The following is a 12,699-nucleotide window of genomic DNA, read 5'->3' on the forward strand; positions in this document are numbered from 1 at the left end:
TTATAAACACAATTACGACGCTTTATCTGAAAGGAGCCGATCAGATATCAAATAAAATGGTGGAGATGGGAGAGATGCTCGGGGTCAGCAGTTGTCACCATGGCAAAATGGAGGAAAAAGCACGGCAGAGGAGCAGGAAAGTGATAGTAACTGTAGAAGAAGAGAAACAGAGAAGACAGAGGACGCAGGTGATGCTAAGGGAAGAGAGGAGGGAATAACCAGAGGAAAGACAGATTTCAGAAACCAGATTTTGATACCATTTAAGACTTTTTAAAATGATACTTGGGGTTGAATTTTTAACTTCTAACAACAGATAAACAGTTTTACAAGTTGGTTTTTGGTGGAACATATCAAATAAAAGTTCATGTGATTGTGAAGGGGCAGGTTTTCTTACTGGTCCACTTTTTTTATACAGCTGGTTATGTATTATCCCAACTTAACAGTGATGAAGCAACTTTTTAGTTTATCAATAAGTCAACTGACAGAAAATTTAAAAGAACTCTCACAATCAGTTCATTTTTAAAGTCATTTATCAGGAAAAAATGCAAACATTGCTTGTTTTAGCTCAGAAAATGTTTAGATTAGCTTATTTTCTCTGTTTCATATTCTTGTAAATATAATATATTTGGATTTTGAACTGTTGAAAGAGAAAAACTAAGCAATTTAAAGCAGGAATTTGGATATTGTGAATTGCATTTTCACTTGAGATATGGATATGCCCTTTAAAGGAATGTTTATTCCCCCAAATAATTGTCTGTATATGTATAACTGTGTCACCTTGAGTTATAGCAGAAACTTCTCTCTTTTTTTCTGTATTATATTTCAGCACTTAGAACTATGTTGTGTATTGGAAAATCTTTTTTTCCGTTCAGTGTCAAAGTGTTTCCTGGCTATCATTTATCAAATTAGGAGTCAGTTTGCACTCACCCATCTGTCTGAACTCATGGTTGACCAGCTCCAGCCAGGCAACATCCAGGTCATCCAGGTCATAGCAGGTGTAACGCTGGGTGGGAGGAGGCTGTGCGCTGCTCTCCCTCTCCTGCCTGTTGTTGGAAATACTGCCTGTCGCCTCAGTCGGCAGCAACCTGGAACAAACACAAAGATACACGCAGAGAGTTTATCATATGGTCCTTGAAAAGCCTTAAAATGCCACAAAATGAAAGTAAATAAGACTAATATTGAACATGTTGATGGTTATTGATTCCAACTGTTGACTGACAAATTAATTAAGCCATAACATGGAGTGATGTGGTGGCTGGCACTTGAAAGCTCATGTATAAGCACACTGTTCACACTTGTCCTGATACAAGAATGTTAATGCTTTAATGCCGCATTAACAACATTTAGCGCTGCATCCATCAGAAAAGTGAAGAAAGAGGCTTTGAATTTTAATAGTTTTCAAAGTCAACTCTATTGTCAGTTCTGCCATATTTAAAGAACATGGACGAGACTGAAATGCTGCAGTTATGCAAAGACATGTTGCGATTACGTATTATCAGTCCCAGGGGCAGCATATACAGGGTGAACAGAGCAGGTCCCAAAACTGACCCTTGTGGTATTCCATGTATGGACTGAGCAGTTTCTTGAAGAAATTTCTCCTACAGAAACAAAATATGTCCTGCCAGCTCTGTATGAGGAAAACCAGTCCCGAGCAGTTCCAGTAATACCCACCCAGCGTTTTAGTCTGTCTATAAAGAAGGAATGGTCAACTGTGTCAAATGCTGCACTGAGATCAAGCAACATTAGCACAGAACAAGCACTAGAGTCGCAACCATTATTAAATAATTTCTTCAATCCATGTTGGAGCCCTTAATATGAGACCAATGTTACATGTTAAACTCTGGATGTCAGACAGAATATTACACTGGATTACCATAATAAAAGTTATCCATACAAGTCATCTTTCTCCGCCCTTGAGAGTTTATGAAATCTTGTCAACTGCACATACACAACTGTGGTCCCTTTAAAACCCTGTATATTCTGTACATGCTCTGTGACAAACAACAAAATCCAGCAGTTCTCATGACAACAGGATTTATCGGGACGCCCTTCTCATGTCTGGGGCTCTCCCTTACAGTCATGTCCTGACCTCATGGTCCAGAATGACTGAATCAGTGTTTGACGGATGCCAAAAAAGTCAAGAAAAAAAAGGCAATTGAAACAATGACAAATCAAGTGGTTTAAGGCAGCAGTGACAGGGAGATCCTCCAGGCAGTGTCTGGTCCCTGGAGCCTCGGGTCTGAATGTCTCTCTGTCAACAACAGCAGGAAATGGGGTCAGGAACTCTGCTCGACCCACTGGGAGCCAATAAAGACTCAAACATGCTCACACACACTTGTCCACACACACACACACAAACTCACACACGGGCCAATGTAAAACATCTGGATGCTCAAAGAGCTGATAGATACAAATAGAGATGCACAAAATACAGCATCCACCCACAAAACACACACACGGCATCGGGCAGGCAGACACCACACCCGAGTAATCAGAGAGAAACACACTCACACACCATTTCTCCACAACAGCTCTGTGTTTTGCATCGTAAAAGACACACACACACACCAATGATTCACACGCTCGCTTGGCAGAGCCGTGACCTTTGTGTGAAAAGGTGAAGTGCGTCAGTGATCAAAACAACAAAACAAAACAACCTTTAGCTCTCTGTTTAGCTCGCTGTCTTCAATGGCCTCATTATCATACCGCTTCAGTTATTATCATCATCCTCCGTCACCGCCGTCGCCCTCACATCAAGCAGCACTGTGATCATCATCCTCATCATTATCATTATCCTTCCCATTATCATCACCACCACTGCCGTCGACATCACAACAGCTGCCACAATTTAATTCACTAATCTTCACTAGAATGGCATCTCATGTGTGTTGACAACGCAGTTAGGATATGAAATGAAAATAACAAAACCAATCAAATAAATAATTTTAACTGTCAATTTGGACTGTCACTGAAATAAAATCAGAGTGGGAGTTATTCTATTATACTATAAAATATGTAAATTGGAGCAATTAGAGAATATTACACAATGAAACATCTAATTGTCTACAACGAGATGGTAACATTCATTTTTAATTCCAACAATACTTATTCCTCCTTACATTTGCATCCTTTTCTTATCCTTCCTCATTTGTCTCCTCGCCATTTATTTCCAAATTCCTTTTCACACTGTTCTTTCACATTCATCGTCTTCTTACATTATCCCATTGCTCCTACTTCTTTGTCTCTTCTTAATTCACATCCATTTTTCTTTCACTTCCACCTTCCAACTCTTCTTCCTTAGATGCTTTTCTGATAGTAAAAACATGCAAATCTCTCTGTGGACACACAAAATGTTGCCCTGCATATACAGTACATGAACTTCTCTGGCCGAATTTTTCTGTAGCTTGTATTTCCTGATCAATCAATGTCACTACCCAAATAATAACAGTATCAGTGATTTTTTCCCTTTTGATACTGCATCCATTAATCTAATAAAAAGCACTGATCTGATCTATTTCTGTTTGCCAATTTTGACCACCAGTGCAGGATCAATAGAGACAAATGTGTAATCATTAAGAAATACAAATTCTACTATCTTTCTGTGAGGACAAAAAGAAAAAAATGAACCTTGTCTTGGCCTGGTATCAGGCTGATATCTGATACTGGGCAAACAGGCCTGGCCAGTAGACTGTCAGGGGAGTTAGGGGAGAAAAGAAGGAGACAAAGACACACATACAAAGGGAGAATAGGTTTCATACTGGAAACACTGGGCTGGTTGTTTCTGTTATGTAACGTTAAAAGCTACTTCAGTGTCTTATTGCATTGTTGGGTGGTGTTATTGCATTATCAAAGGAAAGGCCTGGTGTTATTCTATAGTTTGTTATTATCAACAAACCCCCTGAAAAGACCAAAACCAACAGCGTGTTCTCTCAAATACTTTCCAACTGCCAACAGCCCCAAGCCCATTAGCTCTCACTGAAGACGTGAATCTCTAAAAACAAGGGACAAAGATTAAGTTTTTTTTTTTTTACAGGCTAAAAACTGCAATTTTTAGGAAATGTTATTTAAGCAAGAATAAAGGGCAGTCGACACTACAACAAAAACGATATGAGTGTCCATGCTGATGAATGACAATGTTCAAAGAACAGCAGCGCCTGTAAATTCAGATGGATTAATACAGACTGCGAGTGTTTTTTTACACTCATCAAACCAGTCTGTAAGTGATCACAGCAAAATTGTGGGGACAAAATTAATTTGGGTTAGAGCAATTTTTTAAGATATTATAATTTTTTCACATTATAGAAAACAGGTAAACATTGTAACCATGGAATTCAAGTGTAAAAAAAAAAGGTTTTGTCCGTACATCTGTTTTAATACTGTGGTTACAACCTATAGGGAAAGTCTATAATGAGGTCTATGAAAAGTCTTCAGGTTAAAACAAAGTACTTGAGGGCTTTACATACGTTATATCAGTGTTTTTGTAAAGGCAAAAGAAAGAGCCCCTTCCTTCACCATTTGACTTCCAGTTAAAAATAATACGTGTGCGAGCCACCAGTGAAGCAAATGTTGTGACATTTGCCTGCAGAGTTGTGACCTTGCAAAACAATATATTTGTAGTTATTGTTAAAGTTATCGATGTGGATTCACTTGTTGGGGACTCTTAAACATGCAGATTGAAACATGTTTGCCGCTCTGATGATGATCAAAAACAGAAGAAACTTTTAATGAAAGGGTGTGGCTCACCTGTGTGTTTTTGTAGTTTTTGGAGGTCTGTAGCACAGAGGAATAGACTAAACTAAACTTGCTTGTTTTGGTGTTCTTGTGGGGTTTGCTGATAGTAGGAAAAATACAGAGTAAAGCCAGGCAAAAACTGACTTCTGAGTCAATAATGTAATAACCAGTCAGTAGTGTCACACACTGAGATGTTATCAGATAATGTTGTTGGAGTTTATGACATTAAAAGGTTTGTTTATTTTTATTACATTACCTTTTATGACTTTTACTGGTGTTTGTGGGGTTTCTAGCTATGACTGGTAGTGTTGATTTGTTCTAGCAATATGGAGATGTAAAAAGAAAAAGAAAGAAAGAAGTGAAAATGTGAAAGAAAATTAGACAGAAAGAAAAAGACAGGGGGAACACAGCCAACACTTAGACTCTGAGTAGTGATATCTTTACCAAAAGTGAAGGTAAATTTAAAGCAAAAATACAAACCTAATCTGAAGCCTGCCCCGTTCAACTGATGTCAATTCAAACAACCATTCAAAGAGTTTTAAAAGGGACATAATGATCATAAAGGGTAAATTTAGTGCTTGTTTCTACCGTACCTGTCAAATGCCTAAGAATCATCTCTTGATGACTCACGTGGTGACATTTAAGTTGAGCTTCCAGTTTCTTATGTCAGAGGTAGAGGACACAAAACATGAAGTGAGACATGAAAGGAAAGCATCGCCTCATAATAATGTCAAGTCATCACATCTAACAGGATGTGACTCAATGGGGGTCAGAGTACAATGTGTTCTTCCACCGCTAAGTATCATGTATCACAAACACACACACACACACACACACACACACACACACACACACACACACACACACACCTTACATAATGTAGGTAAACAAAACCATGTGCATAAGGCATCCTGTTTGTCCAGGTTTTTGTCATGATTACAAAGGCAAAGAGATAAGTAAAGTATAAGATAAAGTGCAGAGTAATTTGTCAACATTGAAGACAATTACAGCTCTCTACCAGACTGTCAATAGATTTTCTGTCTTTTTATGGATGTTCTGACCAATTCTGGGAAATGTATATGAGCCAAAGCTTTTCTTGACTTCCCTAACTGTCATGTGATGCACATACAATGTCAGTATCTGTATCTGATTTCACAGCACTGACCTTTACAAGCTTAAAAAGCATCAATCTGAATGGGGCATGCTTCTCACTTCAGATGTTCTTTTAGATTAATGAACTTCCACAAGGCATTTTGTAAAATATTTATGAAATACAACATCATCATACTTTTTTTTAGAAGGATAAATACTTATCTTACTGTCGTCCCTGTTGTTTGATTGTCCGCAATGCTTTCTTAGAGAAGAGAAGTGGTTTTCCATGTCTGAGTTGAGAAATATTGTAAAATAAGACGTAAAAACTAGAAAATTCAATTATAACTGCAGACTTTTAATTAAGATTTTTCAAGAGGAAAAGGAAGCACAGTAGATGGTAGAACTGTAATGGTTTGTGTATTTGTACCTAGCCGTCACAGTCCAGGGTCATGGTTGTGCGCATGCAGTTGACGCTGAAAACATGGCATGTACACTGAAGTTTGTAAACTTTTAGGTGCACACCTTTGGCAACAGGGGCTGAGCTTAACACAAGTAAATTGCCGAGCGCAAATAAATCGGCAAAGCTAAAAGACATGCCTGCAAGTTAGCTGTCAGCTACAGCAGCAACAGTGTTGTCAGTGTTGCTCCATCGTTTTTGGGGACGTGAATGGAAACACATTAAACATGTTACTCCACATTCAACAGCAGCACCCACATGTGCTGATCACCGAGAAGACGAGATAAGAAACCGAAGCCTAACTCTTTACTTCTGCTTTCAAGCGAAAGATACAAAAGTTGAACAGGTTTTTTTTAAACTACTTTTTTTCTTAATATATTTATTTTGTATTTTCAGATTTATAGCATTAGAGATGCTTTTCAGTTTAATAGCCTATTTTAACTTGTTTCCTTTTGGGAAAATGGATAAATGTGTTGGAAATGTTCCTTTTTATTTTCCCCAGCAAGAGGATTTTATCTGTCTTTGACACTTGCACTGCTGTCTGTCAAAATAAACGAGAAGAAGCATATTCTTTTATGTGACTTTTGCACACGGCGAAACCCCTAGTAGAAGGTATCCTAAATGCACACTGAGGTAGATAAAATATTAGGAGTAAAGTGTGTCTAATTTTGTGATCAAAGATTTCTAATTTATACAGCTTTTTAATCACCGAGGTCACTGAGTTTTCCCCTTTTTTAAAACCAGTTAATTGATATAGTATGAATATTTTAGCTAATGATAATAATGATGATAGTAATAATAACAATAACAATAAAGAAAACTTCAAAATCACTTCTGAGGAGTCCTAATGAGGAGAGCAGCGCAGTGGGAATATTTGGATGTTCCCTCGTTGGAATCATAACAATACGACAGCTGAGTTTCCTTTGATCTTAATGGTGCGTCCCATGAAATATTTATCAGGGGGAACTACACACTGTGGGGCTCTGATTCTTAAAACAATAAAACACCAAAGTCCCCCCTCCATCCCTCCTCTAGCTCTGAGGCCCTGAGGAGAAGTGTCTCTGGTTTACTACGCGGGATGTGCCTCTGGGGAGCAGAAGAGTGGGAACTGTAAAGTATATCTTGTGGCAGAACACTGCTGAATGGGATGTTATATGAGCACGGGCAGGGAGTGATTTATATGTTTGTGACTGCTTGAATGAAAGTTTGAGACACAGAACTGATGCAAATAATTCTTGCACTTTTGCTTCAGTGGAATATGCCAAGATTTTGTCTGACATAAACCCAGTTCAGACCAAAGATTTGCAATAAGACAATGAAATGCGTCTACAGAGACAGATGTTGTACAGTCTCCATTGCTTAAACTCTCTTTACTTCCATTTTTACTTCAAGACTTTCAGGCTTATTTTATATCTGAATATAATTTGCAGCTTCTTAAAATAAGAATCAGGATAGTGATAGTAAGAGACTGGCTGACAATGCATTTTTAGAAGTGATGAAACAGTGAAAAACATTTTAAAAAAAGTTTCAGGAGAAACACAAACAAAAAATGTGGCTTTTAAACTTTTTCTTACTATATGCAAATGAGGCTTAGACAGATATAGGACATAATATAATTACCTAAATTACATTACAGCTTTTAGTCTTTCTTAATTTGTCAATTTAAAGGAAATACTATAAGCATACTGCACTATGACTCAGCTCAGTTAATGTCCAAATATTTGCAGCAATTTATACTAGCTGCAAAATCTGTAAATAAACATTGTCATTCATAAGTTAATATTTATAATAAAACACTTTATGGCAGGAAAATCAGGTTTGCATTTTGGTTCTCTTTGACTGTCATTTAGCAGAGAAGTAATAAAATAAATAAATAAATATATAATAACAAATATTTATACTGGTATTGTCTCCAATATTTCGGGTAATACTGAGAAGTATTTCCAATATTTTGTCCGTCTCATTAATATCAATAAGAATAGACTAAATATTAGCAAACACTTCTATGTATCACACAATTTAACTCAACAGCAACACAAACTACAGCCTCAAAAATGATCATAGAGTTGAATCAGCACATTTAAAACAAAACCAAAGATAAAAACTTTCATGAAGTTTTATTGAAGGACTGTTTCTGACTGCGTTAGTTTTAGCTGGGTGTACGTACCAAACTGGTAACAAAGGACATATTGCCCTGCTTTTGAGTGAAACTGACAATGAAAGGACAAAGCAAGCAAAAGGAGCAGAGAAAGCTAAACAGATCAAAACTGAAAAAAATAGAAGGTAAGGGAAAAAGTCAGCCAACCTCTTTACTTTCCGCACTGCCATATGTTCCTCACCACTGTGTGAATCTCACTTTCCTCCTTTTCATAAAACGTCAATAATAATCTCCTCTCAAGGAGGGATGAAGTGGATGGTGTTTACATAAGACATTTCCAGTGTGGGCAGAGCGACAGCGGCGGAGCTCAGCTCTCAGTCTGACTCTCTGCCCACACAGGACACATCTAGTTTACACAGACATCAACTACTGACAGATCACTCATGAGGAGCAGGAAGTCCTTCTGAACGATGCTGTAAATGTATATGAGGCTAAAAGGGAAAAAAGGGGGAGGGAGGAGGGCACGGATGACAGAGAAATAAAGAAAGACATGATTTGGGGAGGAAAATGAGGGATTACAGGAAAGAAATGTAGGATGGAAGAAATGAAATGATCTAAAAGAAAGAATAAAAGCTTCAAACTTCAACTGAGAGATGCTGACTGCTGTAAACATCTGGCATTATGCTTTATTTACAACTGACAACTACTGTACTTTGCTAGCTGCCAAATTCAAGCCTGTTTTTTTTTTTTTTTTAAATCAACTTGCAGAAATAGTCTTAATTAGCTACAGCTGATTAAATTTACCAGCAACAGCTGTCAGCTGGTAATATTGACAATTGCCTGCGGAAACTTTCACCTCCTCACAACATGTAAAGACAGCTTTGTTAATAATCTGAGCTATAATTAAAATCACAGCACTTGAAGGTTCAGGGTTTCCTACACTGTTTTATGGTGAGGAGAGTCAGACTAAATTATTAAATTTCCGTGATATATCATAACAGGCTTATTAAGCTTCAGGGAGAACGAGCAGTGGCGCTAAAATCTTACAGCAAAGCCAATGTATTTAATAAAGAAGTTGATCGTTCATTCTGATTCATCTCAGCAGGTGATTAATTAATGAATCACATCCTATTATACGTTCGCTTTGCAAAACCTAATCAGAGCAGCATGTCGCAATTTTGGGGGGGATAAAAGAGTTTTTACAAATTGAGAAAAGTGGATTCAATCAGCCCAATCAGTTGCAATCAGGTGGGGATGTGAGAAAAAAAACCTCACTGCTGTTGCAGGTCAGACGGCAGGCTGAAGAACACCAGTTGGACACAATTTAGAGTCTTTCAATCCAGAGTCTTTCATGATCTGAGACTCAACTTGACAATATCAAGAAAGACCTGTAACTCAACCTGGACTTTAACATTATTGACTCATGACTTTACTTGGACTTGGATGCTTGTGACTTGAAGACATTTGATACCTTACTACAAGACCAAAGATAGAAAGTAGGTTATATGAGTACCACAAATCAATTGATTTCTCTTTATTTCCTGATTCACCTAACATGCTCGCTGTTCATTTCCGGCAAGTCAACACTTAATTCCCCCAATCCACTTTGTTTGAACCAACTCGACAGCATCCAGTCAAGCTGCAGGAAAGAAGAAAAAGTGTTCATGTTTTGGGTTTTTTTTTGGTGAATTTAATATATTATAACTCTGCTGGCAAAATGGCATTTGGTAAAGAGCGGATTATGACATGTTTAGTACTCAAAACTCAAATTTAAGAACCTAGGACTTACTAGTCTTGAACTGCAACTTGACTTGGGACTTGCTTATCTTGACTAGGGACTTTACTGCCAAGACTTCAGACTTCCTTGTGATTTGCAAGACAATGACTTGGTCCCATCTGTAATTAAAAGTCTGTATTTTTTAACTAGTTGGATTGATTGACCGGAAAGTGAATGTTGCACTCTATGACATCACGATTTCAGCATAGGAATGATTTATCAATCAGCTATAAAAGGGAAGGAGGGTACTCCAAGAGGAAAGAAGGAATGATATACTGATACAAATCAATTAAGAAACTCATGCCTGAGCAAAGCAAGAAAGGAAGCTTAGGATGGAGAAAGCTGTGAAAAAGGAGAAGAGGGGTTTAAAATACAGCTGGTGCAGGAAGTAATAAAATGAGAAGGAACAGAAGAGAGAGGATACAGAAAGATGCTTCTCCTCTAGTCAATTTTAATTCCAAAAGTAGATGTCAAGTTCAGTTCATTTAAAGTCAAGACTTTAAATTCTTTCAACAAGCTCCTCTCTTCTTTTGAATTCCCCCAATGCGATACAATATCCCTTTAAACATGTTAAGTGAATGTAAAAGCAGCTTCCAAAGCTGCAGTGCACATTATCTGCACGATAACAGCACTGCAGCCAGCGGACTACGTGTCTGCAACATCACAGAAGGAGAAGTTTCTTTTACTTTTGCTGCAAAAAACTTGACGATAAGGGTGTTACTCTGCATGCAAGATTAAGCCACTTGTTCAGACATACCATTCTTGTCTGATGCAAACAATCACTTCCCTGTAGTGTACACACTGTGTGTGTGTGTGTGTGTGTGTGTGTGTGTGTGTGCGCTTGTGTGTTTGAAATAATCTCTCATTCTTGAAATACCTCACTGTCACAGTACGGCTGAGAAAACCGGCTATTCCCTTTTCTTCCCTGTAATCCCTCTCTTTCTTCCCTGAGTTTTCACACCAGACTGTGTGTGTGTGTGTGTGTGTGTGTGTGTGTGTGTGTGTGTGTGTGAGACAGTGTGTAGTGCCAACAGCCCCTTATCCTTGGGCAACCCGCACAAACCCCCTACTCTAAAATACAATCCCATATCAGCATGCAGACTGAAGCAGGATCCAGGCCAGCATCCAGCAGGGCACAGGGTTACCCACCCCAGGGTCCAGGGGCAACCCTGTGTGGTGCGTGTGTATGTGTGTAGGATTTGTGAGAATTAAATATTTTTGCCTGCAGGTTTTCATATCTGTCCGTCCATCTTGGCATCCCATGTCACAGAGATGGGTGATACAGTATGGAGAAAAAAGTGGATGTATGACTGTCTGCATATGCAAAGAGATACCTAAAGTTTAATATAGACTAATCTGCCAGCTGACAGGAATCTAAGTCCAATATTCAATCTCCTTCAAGCTTTGTTTTTGGTCTCCACCAGCTGTCTCTTTAGCTGCTACATGCACTATTATATTCTCTAGTTACTTACTAACTTTCTATAAATTTGACTGTTTAGAAAAGGGCTGCAATTAATAACAAATTATGTTGATTTATTTTTAGATTAATATCTAGGTGTTTGGTCTGTCGGAAAATGCCGACAGTGACAGTTTACTGTTATACACCAGAAAAGAAATCATAAAATATTGACTTTGCTTTCTGAAAAAAATCCCTCAAACTGATTAATAAATCAAATGAGTTGATGATTAGTTTAATAGTTGACTACTAATCAACTGACTGTTGCAGCTCTAGTTGACTAAGGTTGCATTGCAAAAGAATATGACCAGTATTTGACTTAGGACAACATATGTACATGGCCCAAATCAGAATTTAAAAGATCAGGTTGCATGCAATTTATGCTTTTTACACTTTTGTGAGTCACATGTTTTGTTTTATCAGCTTTTTCTGCAAAAACAGCTGCCTGCTGCTTTTCAAAATTACTCTATGAGAGCAGTGATTGAACCAAAACAGTGAAGTTGCAGTCAGAAAATTAAAAATATGAGCTCACAAAAGGCAATAAAGTACCATTCAGAGCTGAGTGGTGCTGTAGAGTCAGGTGATTTGAGTGATTATAGCAGTCTGTTTAAGTCATGTTAGAAAAAATTACTTCCACAAATAGACAGGTAGCCTGAGTGAATGTGGAAATTATTCAGGCTCTAAAAACACAGTATGAAATTGGTTATGACATACTTTTAGGGATTTATTTTTATTTTTTGGTCCAACCTCAACTTTGGATGTGAAACTGCTCTGTAACCCCTGTCTGCAATACTTGCTATCTTAACATAATAAATGAACAGCCTTGCCATCCAATTACTTCTTGCTTTGTAATTAGATAAAATATATAATTTAATGAAATAATAAATAAATTAAATAAATAACATAAAATGCCACAGCAGTGATGGTAGCTTGTTTACTTTTCCCTTCAACCCAGAGTCGTCTGTGTCCTCAAAACTGACACTTACACACAGTGGGAGGGCACACAGAACCAGACAGATGTTAATAAATTGTTGATGCCCACGCAGACACACACACACACACAAAATTGGATTGTTAGTGTTGCTTTG

At 37.8% G+C, this 12,699-nt stretch overlaps 1 protein-coding gene across 1 annotated transcript in view; it reads right to left on the reverse strand.

Moving 5' to 3' along the window:
• Window positions 1–12,699, reverse strand: part of jade2 (jade family PHD finger 2) — a 211,139-nt gene that overhangs the window by 95,996 nt on the left and 102,444 nt on the right. The window contains exon 5 of the mRNA XM_042499142.1: window positions 928–1,085. Within this exon, the coding sequence (XP_042355076.1) occupies window positions 928–1,085 (158 nt within the window). The remainder of the gene's footprint in view (window positions 1–927; window positions 1,086–12,699) is intronic.

This window comes from Plectropomus leopardus, chromosome 13, assembly GCF_008729295.1.
Source record: "Plectropomus leopardus isolate mb chromosome 13, YSFRI_Pleo_2.0, whole genome shotgun sequence".
Classification (NCBI taxonomy): domain Eukaryota; kingdom Metazoa; phylum Chordata; class Actinopteri; order Perciformes; family Serranidae; genus Plectropomus; species Plectropomus leopardus.